General features: G+C 61.6%; 1 protein-coding gene across 4 annotated transcripts in view; it reads left to right on the forward strand.

Annotated features, from left to right (window-relative positions):
- The window catches only part of LOC105820944 (ATPase family AAA domain-containing protein 3), a 20,160-nt gene that overhangs the window by 1,698 nt on the left and 3,431 nt on the right, over positions 1-15,031 (forward strand). The window contains exons 2-15 of one of the 4 annotated variants that reach the window (XR_001138031.1): positions 3,337-3,413; positions 3,972-4,073; positions 4,355-4,414; positions 5,167-5,236; positions 5,974-6,139; positions 6,380-6,449; positions 7,915-8,070; positions 8,609-8,665; positions 8,910-9,035; positions 9,153-9,277; positions 10,076-10,127; positions 10,401-10,471; positions 11,566-11,733; positions 12,026-12,972. Coding sequence is in view for 2 of the 4 variants with exons in the window: in XM_012657535.1 (XP_012512989.1) it covers positions 3,337-3,413; positions 3,972-4,073; positions 4,355-4,414; positions 5,167-5,236; positions 5,974-6,139; positions 6,380-6,449; positions 7,915-8,070; positions 8,609-8,665; positions 8,910-9,035; positions 9,153-9,277; positions 10,076-10,127; positions 10,401-10,471; positions 11,566-11,733; positions 12,864-12,972 (1,409 nt within the window). In the remaining 2 variants the exon portion in view is untranslated. Of the gene's footprint in view, positions 1-3,336; positions 3,414-3,971; positions 4,074-4,354; positions 4,415-5,166; positions 5,237-5,973; positions 6,140-6,379; positions 6,450-7,914; positions 8,071-8,608; positions 8,666-8,909; positions 9,036-9,152; positions 9,278-10,075; positions 10,128-10,400; positions 10,472-11,565; positions 11,734-12,025; positions 12,973-15,031 lie in introns of those variants that run through there. The other 3 variants (XR_001138032.1, XM_012657535.1, XM_012657536.1) reach the window with 3 other exon arrangements.

Raw genomic sequence — 15,031 nt, forward strand, 5'->3', positions numbered from 1 at the left:
CAACCTCAAACTCCTGGGCTCAAGCGATCCTCCTGCCTCAGCCTCCCAAGTAACTGGGACTACAGGCATGTGCCACCGTGCCTGGCTAATTTTTTCTATATATTTCTAGTTGTCCAGCAAATTTCTTTCCATTTTTAGTAGAGACGGGGTCTCGCTCTTGCTCAGGCTGGTTTCGAACTCCTGAGCTCAAACAATACGCCCGCCTCGGCCTTCCAGAGAGCTAGGATTACGGACGTGAGCCACCGCGCCCGGGCCTTGCTAGATAATTTTAACGTTCAGGTTGGGATAGGGATGGAGGCTGGGCTTCAAAGTACTTCAGACAATGGCAGGCTTTGACAGGTGAGCTCATTTCTTGTTACAGGATTAGTTGGGGGACAGCTTTTTGTCCCAGCTCTTTAGGGGTTTGCCCACTAAGCATACCTAGAGTTTCAAAGTTCTCCCGCTATCAGAAGCTGAATCTTGACCCACGCGCCCCCCACGTAGTTATACTGAACTCTGTGAGGGGCCTTAGGTGTATTTGAGGGTAACAGCTGGGGGCTTCCTCTCCGTCCTGTCTACACCTGCTTCTGAATTGCTCCCCAGTCCTGGCCACCCCAGAGCTCCTGCCCTGGGACATTCTCTACCTTGGTCTCCAGTGCCTTGGCCTTGACTCTCCAAAACTGAGCCCTTATTTCCTGGCCAAGCAGGGTATCCTGCGGAACCCGGGATGCCTGGTCTGAAGGCCTGGCCCCCCCGCTTCGCCAGTCTTCCCTTCCTGTGGATTCTGTGCCAGGTGTAGGTTCTTTTTCATTCCTGCCATCCTTCCAGCCTCACTGCTGGCTCCTGAGGGTTTCTCTGTGGTTGCCACCCTTCGGATCCCCAAACTCTCTCTCCCAGGGTGCCTCCTGCCTGTCTGCCTGGTAGGCCTTTCGCAAGCCTGACCTTTCTGGGTGCTTCTGCTCCATGAGCCTCCCGGGTGCCTGGATTCATCGGGCTCCCTGGCCTGGTGGCAGGGTCATTGTGGTTTGGCCTGAGCCTGCTGCTTTGACCTTGCTGCTCTCTCCAAGCAAATTGGAGCTGTCTTCAGCGGCTCCTCCTCACAGAGTGACCACCTCCTCTGTCCCTCAAGGCAGCGCCCAATGCTGCCTCATCCTGGGGTCTTCCCTGACCCTCCCTGGGCCTGTCCTTGGAAGCCAAGGCACACAGGCCTAGAGCTGTCTGTGCACCAGTCCCCTTGCCTGTACATCCCCCAAAGGTGGATGCCTAAAAGAGCACCTTGCGTGCAGCGGGTGCTTAATTAATGCTTTGGGATGCGCATCTCCTAGCACAGGGTAATTTCAAGGTGTTGAGTTATTGTTCTTTTTAAACTGAGAGCTTGTGATTTAGGGAGGTCACATGGGCACAGCCTGTGATTTCTCTCATTTCATTATCCCAAGAGTCAGTGGGGGGCCGGGCGCGGTGGCTCACGCCTGTAATCCTAGCACTCTTGGTGGCTGAGGCGGGTGGATCGCTCAAGGTCAGGAGTTCGAGACCAGCCCGAGCAAGAGTGAGACCCGGTTTCTACTAAAGATAGAAAGAAATTATCTAGACAACTAAAAATATGTATATAGAAAAAATTAGCTGGGCATGGTGGTGCATGCCTGTAGTCCCAGCTACTCGGGAGGCTGAGGCAGGAGGATCGCTTGAGCCCAGGAGTTTTAGGTTGCTGTGAGCTAGGCTGACGCCACGGCACTCCAGCCAGGGCAACAGAGCCAGACTCTGTCTCCAAAAAAAAAAAAAATCCACTGGGAGAGGGGGCTATTAATGCTCCATTTTCAGGGGAGGAAACGACTTCAGAGATTGAGTTGGCTTGCCAGAAGTTACATCATGAGTAAACAGGGCAGCTTTGCTGGACTGTGACACCCATGTTCCTGTTGACTGCTCTGGGATGAGAGCACAGGGAGCTGTGGCACCCTCGCCCCTTACCAGTTGGGGTAAGAGGCATTACAGTGGCCCCCAGGGTCTGTTCAGTCCTCACCAGTCGCACAGGATGGGACCTGGTGCCTTTGAGCTGCCTCCTGCAGAGGTAGGTCCCTGTATGATCTGTTCCTCTGGTCACTGGAGACCCAGGGTAGAGTCTACCCTCCACAGGAGGTTGGCTCCGAAGGTCCTTCCCAGGCTTTGATGCTGATGCCTGTTAGCCGAGTTCATGCCAAAGCACAGACCGATCCAAACGCCAAAGTGTCCTGCCACATCTGTCTAAGGAACGTGTGAAGTATGCTTATGAGGTGCTCATGTCTTGTGCCAGTTTACCTCCAAAAAAGGAAAAAACCAGCCTGTAAACCCAGCACTCTGGGAGGCTGAGGCGGGAGGATTGCTGGAAGCCAGGAGTTTGAGACCAGCCTGAGCAAGAGTGAGACCCTGTTTCTACAAAAAAAAAAAAAACTTAGCCAAGTGTGGTGGCAGCACCTGTATCCCAGCTACTCGGGAGGCTGAGGCAGGAGGATTGCTTGGAGCCAGGAGTTTCCAAAACCCATGGTGATGCCACTGCACTCCAGCCCAGGCAACAGAGTGAGACCCTCTCTCAAAAAAAGGAGAAAACCAAACCATGAGCAAGTGTTGAGCTCTAGATCATGATGTGTCCCTATAGTCTGCAATTTACTCGGAAGCCTTCAAAACATGGGCAGGCTGTAGGGCAGAGACACAGAGTGAACAAAGAACCAAACTGGGAAAATTGGAGGGGAGGGTGCCCTCTTTATTTGTTTTGTGTGCTGGGAAATCTTTATAGTCACACTGAATGGGAAACCTGTCACTAGGACTTGAGCTAGGAAAGTGCCTAGTGTTCTTCCAGAACACCCAGATACTGGCCGATGTCAGTTCCACCCTGTGAGCAAAATACCCCCGGAAGATAAAATGTGCATGTAGTCACACCTGAGTGTGTTAGCTTGTGTCTGATTTAATTCTCATTTACTTGTTTCTGATCTGCACCTACTTGATAGCAAATCAGTGACGATAGGTATTGGAAGCTTTAGGAAAACGTCACGTGGGAAGTGAAGGATACTCTAGCCATTGCCTTGCTTTTTGTTGAATTGGACCCCGTGTCCTACCTTTGGTGGGTGTGGGTGGCTTTTTTGTGTCACTCACCAGTGTTGTCTTGGGAAATAAGGCCGCGCAAATGTGCAAAGCTTTTTCTGGGGGATGGGGCAGCGACCTTTGGGGGTAGGAGGCCTTGGGTGTAGTCTGGCCAGGAATGAGTGTGGATGGGCGAGGTGGGGCTGGGGGTTGCCAGAAAGCCCCTTGGCACATGTCAGTGCTTACCTAGCTGGCTGCAGGTGTGTCTGGGTATCCTCACGCCCCCTCTCCTGCTCACCCCCACAGGCCACGCCAAGGACGCGCTGCATCTCGCACAGATGCAGGAGCAGACACTCCAGCTGGAACAGCAGTCCAAGCTCAAGGTGAGTGGTGCACTGGTGCCGGTGGGGGCGGGGGGCGGGCAGGCACACAGGGCGGCGGGCCTAGGGTGCAGCTTGGGCCCCTGGTTCTACAGAAGGAGGCAAAGGGAGGTCCAAGATGGGCGCCGGCTGTGTGGCCTGAGGGCCTTCGTGCAGCAGGGCCCCCTGGAAGGGTCGTCTGGTCTTCCAGAGGACAGCGCGTCTTCACTGCGCTCGGCAGGACTCTTGCCGCCGGAGCACGTGCTGAGCACAGAGCAGGTGCCGGCGCTGCCCCCAGCCTCGGCTGCTGTGCGGCGCAGTCAGAGAGGGCCTGCAGCAACCCCAGGGAGGGGAGTGGTAGGCACCCCTGGAGACCGACTGTCTGGGCTCCCTCGGGGCCGTTCCCAGGCTTTTCCTGGTGCTCCTCTCTGCCCGTGGGCCTGGGTGCCAACCCGGACACACTCCCACGCTGCCCGGGCCTGCCTCCCAGACCAGGCTGGGTGTGGCGAGAATGTGCTGGGGGGTGGGGGGCGGGTGCTGCGCGCGAGCCTGGAGTGCAGAGGTGCCGCGCGTGTTCTGCAGGAGTACGAGGCCGCGGTGGAGCAGCTGAAGAGCGAGCAGATCCGTGTGCAGGCCGAGGAACGGAGGAAGACTCTGAGCGAGGAGACACGGCAGCACCAGGCTGTGAGCACGCGTGTTCACTTGGGCTCTCTGGGGCCTGGAGCGACAGGATGGGGAGCTGGGTGCAGCTCGGGGTCTCCCTTTTTGGCCGAGTGAGACTTTACAGGGTGTCAGCTCTTATATCGACCTGTGGAACCCCCAAAGCCCAGCGACCCCTCAGGGCTGAGTGGACGGGCAGTGTCTGTGTCTGCATGTTTCTGGGAGGTGGGCAGCTCATCTCGGGCCCCAGTGCCCGGTCGAGTCTGGGTCCAGCTGAGCTGTGTCTGGTCACTCTCCTCCCCCAGAGGGCCCAGTACCAGGACCAGCTGGCCCGGCAGCGCTACGAGGACCAGCTCAGGCAGCAGGTGAGCCGGCCCTCCTCCCGGCGGGGGTCTGCCCGTCCGCCCGGAGTGCACGGGGCGAGGACACGTAGGCTGTTACTAGTGGTAGGTGCTGGTCCAGAGAAATTTGACACAGACACGTAAAGGCACACGTGTGCAGGCGCACACGGGCACCCATGCACACGCAGCCCCACGCGGCCTCCACGGCATCGGCAGATTCTCCAGGTGTTCTGTGGGTTCTCGCCAGGTGAGAACCATCCTCCTAGGGAACCTGGCCGTGACCGGTGAGGCCGTATTTGGGGGTTGGTGATTGGCTGAGGGCAGGTCCCGGGGCAGAGTAAGAAGCCTTGTCGGCGCTCTGCCAGTGTTGGTGCTCCCGCCTATGTGCGGGGACGCTCCGGCCTCGGTCTGAGTTCACGGCAGGGTTTTCAAATGGTTTTGCCTATTGCGGGCATCGTAACTTTTAAATGTAACAGACAAGAAACGTGCCTTTTGCAAAAACAGCTGTGAGTCAGGGCAGTGGTGTCTGGGAATCTGCCACGCAGTGATCGCCCAGGGCCACTGCAGAAGCTCCTTGTGCCCCAGCCCTGGGTGTGCATATGTCCCGTGCCCACGTCAGGGTGCCCAGCTGCGGGCCTCCAAGGGGCCCAAGAAAGCTGGAGCTCTCAGAGGAGGATGGAAGCTTCCCAGCTAGGAGCAGCTGAAACCTCTTAGCCTGGTGTTGAATGTTTTTCTGGTTTTAAGAGCTCTTCCCTTTCTCTGTGGCCTCTTCTCAGCAACATCTCAACGAGGAGAACTTACGAAAGCAGGAGGAGTCTGTGCAGAAGCAGGAGGCCATGCGGCGAGGTAAGTGCTCGCCCCACTGGGGTGGGGCCCTGAGGAGGTAGCGCAAAGTGGGCAGGGGCTGCTTCGGGCCCTTTGGTCTCCGAGACACTGAAACAGCGAGGTTCACGTCTGAGAACTCTGCTTTCTGCAGCAGGTGGGTGTCCTTGGCCTCTGCAGTTGGGGGCTGCCTCTTGCACAGGCGTCCTCTTGGGCCGCGCACTTCCAGGGTTGCGCAGGGAGTCCTGGCGCTGGCTCACTTGAGGAGAAAATCCATACTTTACTGTCCTGCGGTAGAGCTTCGGTGACGGACGCGGCCACAGTGTGCGCATGTCCAGTAGGAGTCGGGTGTTTGGTGTCTCAGCGCACTGGTTGAGGACTTGAAGCGGACATTCGGCACCACGTCGCGGTGGTGGCGGGCTCCTCCCTAGGGGTTTGCGTTTAACCTGTTAATACCCGGGCACGTGGCCTGTCACGCGTTTCCTTGGTGCTTCGATAGCCGCGTCTCAACATAAGCGGGTTTCCTTTGCAATTCTCTGCATTCTTTTTTGGCTCTTTAAACACAGCCTGGGAGGGGTTGCCTGGGCTGCAGGGTAGGTCTCGGGGCTCCTCCATCTGTGGGGGGCAGGCCCCAAGGGCGGCGTCTGCTCGCTAGGATGCCGGGCACTGCCCCACCGAGGTCTGCTTTGCGCACCCGCAGCGTGAGCCGAGAGGCGGGCGTGCTGTGCCTGAGCCGCGCTCCCTGCCTTTTCCTGGGGCAGCCACCGTGGAGCGGGAGATGGAGCTTCGGCACAAGAACGAGATGCTGCGTGTGGAGGCTGAGGCCCGAGCTCGGGCCAAGGCCGAGCGGGAGAACGCGGACATCATCCGAGAGCAGATCCGCCTGAAGGCTGCCGAGAGGCGCCAGACCATCCTGGAGTCCATCCGGTGAGTGCGAGGGCGTGGCCCCGGCCACAGCAGCCCTCACCCGGGACACCTGCTGGTGTGAGTCTGGGCCTTGGGTGTTTGCCGGCCCCGCTGTGCAGGCAGCTCAGGGCCTGGCGGGGGGTCTCTGCCCTCTGTCCTGGCAGGTCCGTCCGGGGGCCGGCTTTGGCGCGCCCTCACAGAGCCAGATGCTGCGTCATGGTCTCACCCTTGACCTGGTCATGTGGCTGTTTTGTCTCGCAGGACAGCTGGAGCCCTGTTTGGGGAAGGATTTCGTGCCTTCGTGACAGACTGGGACAGAGTGACGGCCACGGTAACCATGCATCCCCCGTGGATGGGCGGCCGTGGGGTGTTCCGTGAGAGCCTCCAGGGCCTCTCCAGTTCCCTGACAGCCATGCCAGCCTCCTTGTACTCTGCTCGTGCTCTGAGCATTGACCACTGGCACGGAACAAGCCCTTGCTTGGCTCCCTTCTTTCTGTTCCTCCTCGACCAGGAGAAGAAAGCGTAGCTGGACGTGATGGAGCCGTAGGTTTTGTTTTTGTTTTTTTTTTTTTGAGACAGAGTCTCACTCTGTTACCCTGGCTAGAGTGAGTGCCGTGGCGTTAGCCTAGCTCACAGCAACCTCATACTCGTGGGCTCAAGCGATCGTACTGCCTCAGCCTCCCGAGTAGCTGGGACTACAGGCATGCGCCACCATGCCCGGCTAATTTTTTCTATTTTTAGTTGTTTGGCTAATTTCTTTGTATTTTTAGTAGAGACGGGGTCTCGCTCTTGCTCAGGCTGGTCTCGAACTCCTGACCTCAAACAATCCACCCACCTCAGCCTCCCAGAGTGCTAGGATTACAGGAGTGAGCCACCGCACCCGGCTGGAGCCGTATGTTTTGTGGCATTTTCAACAGCTCAGTGCTGACCTCAGCCGTCCTCCTTGAAAGGCTCCAGGGAAGACACAGGGAGGTGCTGGAGCGTCCCCTCGTCTTCCTGGGAAGTTCCCGTCCGCGGGAACGTGACGCCCCAGGCACTTTCAGAGTGGGGCCAGCCCGGCCTCAGGGCAGGTCCCGGGAGCCCGTTGGCGCTCAGGGCCCCACCTGCTGTGGCAGCTCCGTGTCTCCTGGCTCTGGCCCTGCAGCTCACTGCCCACCGGCAGTGGGTGCCCAGCATGCCTCTGGATGTGCACAGATGTCACTGCCACTAGTGCTGACAAGAAGAGCTGTCACGGGGTGAAATGAGGAAGCTGCTCAGTGATTAGTTTTTTTTTTCTTTTAGAGACAGGATCTCACTCTGTCTCCCAGGCTGGAGTGCAGTGGCGAGATCACAGCTCACTGCAGCCTCCAATTCCTGGGCTCCAGCCATCCTCCTGCCTCAGCCTTCCCAGTAGTTGGGACTATAGCTGTGAGCCACCCCAGCTGTGACCAGTTAGTTTTTAGAAGTAATTAGTGATTTGGGCCTGATCTTGTCCTCTAGAACTGGAGTGACTTGTTTACTGAGCACAGGCAGTGGAGGGCATGGCCCCGGTGGTGTCCGGCCGCCTGGCCACCCCTCCAGCTTCAGAGGCTTTCCCCTGTCATTGCAGAGAAAGGGCCTTGTATAAGCCTTTCGATCATCTTGCCTGTCTCCTGTAACTGAGCCCTGGCTGGCTGTGGGATTGGGGGTTGAGGACTCAGCTGGGGCCACCGCGTGGCCGTGGCTGCCCCTCGGCTGCAGGAGGTGCGAGAGGAGGCGCAGTGGCGAGGGGGTTGTCTGCTGGAGCCACAGTCTGTCATCTGCCGTCTCTGCTCCAGGTGGCTGGGCTGACGTTGCTGGCTCTCGGGGTCTATTCTGCCAAGAACGCCACGGCGGTCGCTGGCCGGTTCCTCGAGGCCCGGCTGGGCAAGCCGTCCCTGGTGAGGGAGACCTCCCGCATCACAGTGCTAGAGGCGCTGAGGCACCCCGTCCAGGTGAGGGGCCCAGGGCTCCCCAGGTTCCTTTCTGCATCCACCCTCTGCCTTGCTCCTGGATGCCACCCTGTGGGGGTCTGTCTGCACCAGTGCTGGGGAGACCCTCACTGTCTGCCTCAGCCCCCTCTGCGGGGGTCTGTTGGGACCCTGGGTGCACTTCAGGGCTCCCGTGTGCTGTCATTCTGTCGGAGAAGCTGCCAGAAGTGGCACAGTGTCTGCTGCCTCCCGGGAGAGCCCAGCTGCTTGCTAGTGTTGGCGCCCCCCCCCCGACATGGGTGTTCTCCCCGAGATTGTGGCAGGGTTTCCGCTGATCTCTCAGGCTAGGGGGGTGGGAAAATAAAGGTCGACAAAGAACCCATAAATCACCCAAACCCCAGCTGCGGGCCCCACGTGTGCTGGCGGGTTCTGGGTTCCCAGGATCGGGGTCCTGGCTGTGGGTTCTGCCGTGGCTCTGCACTTCCACAGCTGAGCTCAGCTGCTCCTGTGGCGGTCAGCGCGTGGCTGTGCCTCTGCAATGACCCAGTGGTGCCCCCCGCAGGTCAGCAGGCGGCTCCTCAGCAGGCCTCAGGATGCACTGGAGGGCGTCGTCCTCAGCGTAAGTAAGCGCAGGGTGGGCTGGGGGGCCGGGTACTCGGGAGGGACGTCAGGGCTGCGCTGTGCTATGTCCACGGGGGTCCTTGTGCTGTTGCCGGAAGCTTTTGGCTCCTGAAGTACGTTTACTGTCTAAACCCAGCCTGGAGCTTCCGTGGGGCGTGGACTGCAGCGGAGCATCCCCGAGGCCCTCGGCAGTCTGCGTGTGGGGAGCGTGTCCCCAGGCCCCTGTCTCCCCTTCCCCACAGCCCAGCCTGGAGGCGCGGGTGCGGGACATCGCTATAGCAACAAGGAACACCAAGAAGAACAAAAGCCTGTACAGGAACATTCTGATGTACGGACCCCCAGGGACTGGCAAGACGCTGTTTGCCAAGGTGGGGGCACCTGGCTGTGTGGGGTGGGCCCGACCCTGGAGGCAGGGCTCTGGCGTGGTGGGGGGTGCACGGCTTTGCAGGGGGGAGACATCTGGGTGTCCCCCCCTTCCTGCCCAGAAACTCGCTCTGCACTCGGGCATGGACTACGCCATCATGACAGGCGGGGACGTGGCCCCCATGGGGCGGGAAGGTGTGACCGCCATGCACAAGGTCTTCGACTGGGCCAGCACCAGCCGGCGAGGGTGAGATGCCTCTCGACACGCTCGCACCAGGCTGCCTGCTGGGGAGGGACCCCGTTGTCTTCCTGCAGTCCTGTCCTCACGGCCACACGGGTTTGGGGCCAGCGTTTGTGCTGTGGGGTCTGTCACAGAGAAATGCACCCTGCGTGTGGAGCCCTGTGGTCACGGGGCTGTTGATGGGATGTTTGATTCAGGGCTAGAAAGCAGGTGGGTGGACGCAGATGGTGGAGGGGCCTTGTCAGCAGCCTCAGGAGCCCAGCCCAGGCTTTGAGCGTGCAGGTGTGCGTGTGCTCACGGGAGGGTGCATGTGCACACTTCTTTTTTACTAAATCTTCTGAGAGTTGAAGACGTGACGTTCACCCGGAATAAGACATCACGGTGACCCTGCAGCAGGGTGCAGCTGGCCCAGCCTTGCTGCCTCGTTGCTCCCCAATGTTGCCCAATTCCTTATGGTTGGCCCATTCTCTTTGGCCTCTACTCTTTGACCTTTCGCTTTCGAAGACTCCTCCCCCTGGCGTGGGCTGTGAGCAGCCTCCAGCCTGCACCTCCTGGGCCGGGGAGCGTTCGGGTGGAGCCTGTCGGGAAGCGGCTCGTCCTGCCGCAAGTGCTGGGGTCTTGACGCTGCGGGGTTCAGTCTCCGCGCGATCAGTGTGAGGGTTCCTGGCGGGGCAGAGCCTGCACCCTGTGGGGAGGAGTCTCCCTGGGCATCTGCCCAGCGAGCACAGCCGGCTTCCGGATGCTTCCGACGCCTGCTCCTGGCCTTCACACGCCGCCCCCGCGGGGCCGCCCTCTCATTCACAGCCTCCTGCTCTTCGTGGACGAGGCGGACGCCTTCCTCAGGAGGCGCGCGACCGTGAGTGCCCCGCGTGAGGGGCTGGGCGGGCGCACCGGGGCCAGGCTGGGTCAGCCGCTCGCTCTTGCAGGAGTTGGTAGAAAACTGAAGTCACGTCTGTGGCGTTTCCTGAAGTCCTGAAGTTATTTTTGGCTTTTGCATTTAGAGCCGCGAAAGCTTCGTTGTGCTCCTGCAACAGGGAGGGAGGCTCTGCCTGCAGCAGTGGGCGTTCGTAAGACTGAACCTCAGGCTTGCCGCCCAGTGACTGACGCTTTTCTCACTTACCTTCTGCAGGAGAAGATAAGTGAGGACCTCCGGGCGACCCTGAACGCATTCCTGCACAGGACAGGCCAGCACAGCAGCAAGTAAGGGCAGCGGGAAGCTGAGAAGCCCCAGCACACGCATCTGCCGTGGGGCAGGGCCAGGGCAGGACTTCGTGCCTGGGAAGGGCTCTCAAGGCCCCGCTCGGGGGGCAGGGTGGAGTGTCACTGAGCAGACGCCCCAGGGACGTCCTGGGCAGAGCCAGGTGGCCAGCCCCACGTGGCCCAGTGAGCCACTCCGCCGGGCACGGCCTCTGTGCAGCCCCCCAGCCTGCATGTCCTCTCCTGTCCTCCCCTTGCCTTCAGCTGTCTTTGCACCCGCAAGGGAGGTGGTCTGAGCAGGGGAGACGCTCCTGGTGCTGGAGGCTGAGGGGCTCCCATGGAGGGGGTGACGCCCTGGGGTGTGAAACCGAAACGCTCGCTGCACTGGAAGGTCCCGTGTATCGGGTGGAGCACGGGGGCCCCTCAGCCTCGGGACCTGGCCCTGCTTCTCTGGGCTGCACCCGGAGGTGGGTGGTCAGAACGGTCACCCTGTGGCCAGCATGGGCCCTCCCAGGTGCCCTCATCTCTCCACCCTGCCTTGGCGACGCCCGTCCAGTCTGCAGCCCACTCCGCAGGGAGGACACGGCCCGCTGGTCGCCCTGCCGGTCAGCACGTGGCTGTCTCAGACACGCTCCTCTTGCGGGCTGTGGCTGTTGTCTGACCCGGGCCCTCCCCAGAGTGGAAGGTCAGGTCCCTGCCAAGCCGAGTGTCGCCTCCGCCCAGCTGAGCCCCACGACCCTGGCTCCCGGCATGGCCCAGTGTCTGCCCTGGGTGTGGGTCCCGTCTGTGCTCGCACAGTGAGGTCAGGCAGCCTTCCTGCTCCCACTGCCCTGCTGGGCTGGCCGCTGGGCTGTGGGGGAGTGAAATTGGGGTGAGAACAGAACCTCAGGAAGCTGAGCGCCCCACCACACAGATGCACAGACGGAACCACCGGGAAGGGTGGGTGGCCGAGGGCTGTGACCAGGTCTTCCTGGGGTTTTTTGGGCTTAAAAGCTGCCATATTAGATTCTAGACAGTTTCCTTGAGGTTTAAAGACCTTCCTGCGCCGGGGGCTGTGCTGGGTGGGCGGCTCCTCAGTGGCCGTCCTGTGGCCACAGGTTCATGCTGGTCCTGGCCAGCAACCAGCCCGAGCAGTTCGACTGGGCCGTCAACGACCGCATCGACGAGATGGTCAGCTTCGGCCTGCCGCAGCGAGAGGAGCGGGAGCGCCTGGTGAGAATGTATTTTGACAAGCATGTTCTTAAGCCGGCCACGGAAGGAAAGCAGTAAGTGTCCGAGTCCCCACGGCCCCACCCCAGGGGCCACCCCCACGCTTCCACCTCCAGGCGCCATCTCCCTTCCCTGCGGCTTCCAGGAGCCGTGCGCAGGCTCCCGTGTGGCATAGGCGCCCTTTGCTGTCCCTCTGGGCCCCACAGAGGCAGCTCCATCCTGGGAGCCTGCCGCCCCTTCTGGTCCTCACCCGAGGGTGGTCCGTCTGCACCTGCAGCTGGGGTTTGGCTCCCACGGCCTGTCGTTGCGCGGGGACCTTTTCCACCGTCTGCCGTCCTCACTGTTCAGGGGCCTTAAGGAAATCCTGCGCCCGGAGCCACACCCAGGCCTGCACGGCAGGTGATGGCTGATGGCGGACGCCTTTGGAGGGAGACGCTTGGCTTCAGCCTTCAGACTCCCCAAAACCGGCAGGTGGTTAGAGAAGAAGCCCCTGGGCACCCCCGCCCCGCTCACCCTGAGTCTGCACGAGCAGAGCTGCTCTATTTCCAGCCCTCTCCAGGGGATGCGGTCACAGCGCCGCACTCACGTCCTTGTGTGTGCCTGACCCACATCCCTCCTGTTGTAGCGATGACAGAAGCTGCTCTCTGTTCTAGAAAGGACTTGGCTCACCCCACCGTTCCCTCTGCCGCTGCCTGTGGGTGCCTGTGAGCCCCACTCTCTGGCCTTTGGGTTCCCTTTGCTCGTCTTCCGTTTGCCGCAGCTCCCACTCTCCCGCCCGGTTGCTGCCCCAACACCTAGCCCGGCTTCTGTGACCTTCTCACAAAGGCTTCCTTGGCCTTCAGTCAGACTTCGTTGCTGGGGTGGGTGGGGTGTTCTCCGTGTGGTCAGCGTCACTGTCGGGTGAGGACTGGACTGCCGTGCGCTGTTGGGTGCAGTGTAGGGGGGTCTCGGGGCTGACCCCCCACCGACCTGCCCCCAGGCCCCCCAGGGGCTCCAGGAGGAAGGAAGAGCCCACTGTGTCGGGAAGGAGGGTGGGGGTGTTGGGCAGGGTTTGGCTCCCCAGGCACAGTCCCCCCAATCCTAGCACAGGAGGGGGCCTGGTGCCTGTCTTCCTGCCCCGCGCCACGTGGGAGTCTGGCGACCTCAGGCCCCAGCCCCAGGCCCCACTTGGGAACTCCTCCTCCAGGCGCTTGAAGCTGGCCCAGTTTGACTACGGGAGGAAGTGCTCGGAGATCGCCCGGCTGACGGAGGGCATGTCGGGCCGCGAGATCGCCCAGCTTGCGGTGGCGTGGCAGGTGGGTCGGGGTGCCGGCGCCTGGCGGATTGGGAGACCTGGAGGGTTTTCTGTGCCTCTGCTCCAGTCTTGCCGCCACACGTGCTGCGGTTCTCCGCACCCTCCCCTGGAGAGTGGCCCGGTCTCAGGGGCTTGACTTTAGGGCCCATCTTGTCCTCGTCCAAATCAAGTGGGGCGTCCAGGGGACGTGGGCTCTTGCAGTCCTGTGGGAGCGTCACAGGTGAACTGCCGGGCTCTGTCCTTCGCTGGCGCCGGGGGCTCTGCAGGCCTGCGGGAAGCGCCGGGCACTGCTGACGGGCGTGGCGGCCTCCCTCCCGCAGCCCTGGGGTCAGGCCCGTCGCGCCTGGCAGTCTCTGCTCCGAGTGTGAAAACTTGCAGGTCTCCAGGTTTTAGGACGCACCCCCAAGGGAGTCAAGGCGTGGGTGGGGTGTTGTCCTTCCTGGGCTGGGAGAATGGGGTCAGCCTGTCCTTGTGGCTCCAGGGACCTGGGCAGGAGCAGCCGCCGTGTGTTCTGCGACACCCAGTTTCTCCTCTGCATGCGCGGCCCAGGGCAGGGCAGGGCAGGGCAGGGCAGCCAGGCCCCCAGGAGTGCCGGGTGCAGCCACACAGAAAGCTTCAGCCTCGGGGGGTTGCTGGAAGAGGAAAACCAGGTCTTGGGGGTCAGTGGCCGTCCTCGGGCCTTGCTGCCTCTGGGGCTGTCTGGAGGCCGTGGGACAGCCCAGCGCTGTGGCTGCAGCAGAGCCCCATAGCGAGTGTGCGTCAGAGCAAGCGGACGCTGCTTTGGTTGGGACGCGGGAGCCCAGGCACCCGTGTTCGTGGCCGTGGCGCAGCCCCGCGCTGCAGACTCCATCCCATGAGGCTCAGCGTCCTCGCTTGGGACACCGGTCGGTTTCTGCAGCTACAAGCAGAGAACAGGGTGCTCGGAAGGCCCCTTAGTCTGCTGGGCCGTCCCACCGCAACTGGGGGCTTGAGAATCCAAACTTCGTGTCCTCAGTTCTGGAGGCTGGAAGCCCAGGGTCGGGGCGGCCTGGTCAGATCCCGGGCGTCCTCTGGTGGAGGCAGCTCTGCTCTGTCTTCTTCTAGGACATGGACAGCCCTGGGGGTCAGACACGGCCTTCGTGACCTCCTTGGGTCCCCTCCACAGACACAGCCACACTGGGGGCGGGGCTTCCACGCGAGCGCGGGGAGGACACGGACAGCGAGTCCGTTGCGTGGGTTGTGTCCCCGCACCTGCCCCCTCCGCGTCGCGATGGCTGGGGCAGGGGCCTGGCGGGGGGAGGGCCGGGGATGCTGCGGCAGCGCGCAGAGGCGGAGCCCATCCCCCCTGGGGTGTGCCTGGCCACGGACGCGCTCTGCGGTCTCCCATCTGTGCATCCAGCTCTGCGGTCTCCCATCTGTGCGTCCAGCTCCGGCGTAGGCCTCACGCTGTGGCCGCCCATCCCCTCCCCCAGGCCAGGCCTCCTGGGTGGCCCTGCACTTGGATTCTGAGGCCCCCATGGTGGCACCGCACAACCCCCGCCGCCACGGGTCGGTGTCAGTTCCCGTTCTTGCACCGGTACGCTTTGGAGTCACTGGCGGATTTGCTGCCCTTTTGTTTTCTCCGTAAAACGTCCCATTTTAACCTTTACGTGCACGGTTCACGTCGCTAAGCACATTCACGTCATTTTGAAGCCGTCGCCGCTGTCGTCTTCAGGCCTTTCTCATCCTCTCGAACAGAAGCTGCACCCACAGGGCGCTGACTGCCCGACCCCCGGCTGCCGGGCACCCTCTGCTCTGCCCCGTCTCTGGGTCTGACCCCTGGGACCTCGTGCAGGGGGATCGACGGTGTCTGTCCTGTGACCGGCTCACGTCCCCGAGCTTCACGTCCTCAGGCTCGGCCGCATCGCAATATGTCACTCTCCTGCCTCCTGAAGGCCGAGCGACACGCCCACGTGTGTACAAGCCACATTCGCTGTTCCTCTGTCGGCGCAGGGGCGTTTGGGCCCTCGCACTCGCTGCCGAGGGTGCTGTGGACCCGCGTGTGCGGGCGTCGGTCTGAGGCCTTGGCTTCAGCTCTCTGG

Source organism: Propithecus coquereli, unplaced genomic scaffold (genome assembly GCF_000956105.1).
Source record: "Propithecus coquereli isolate 6110/MARCELLA unplaced genomic scaffold, Pcoq_1.0 Scaffold544, whole genome shotgun sequence".
Classification (NCBI taxonomy): domain Eukaryota; kingdom Metazoa; phylum Chordata; class Mammalia; order Primates; family Indriidae; genus Propithecus; species Propithecus coquereli.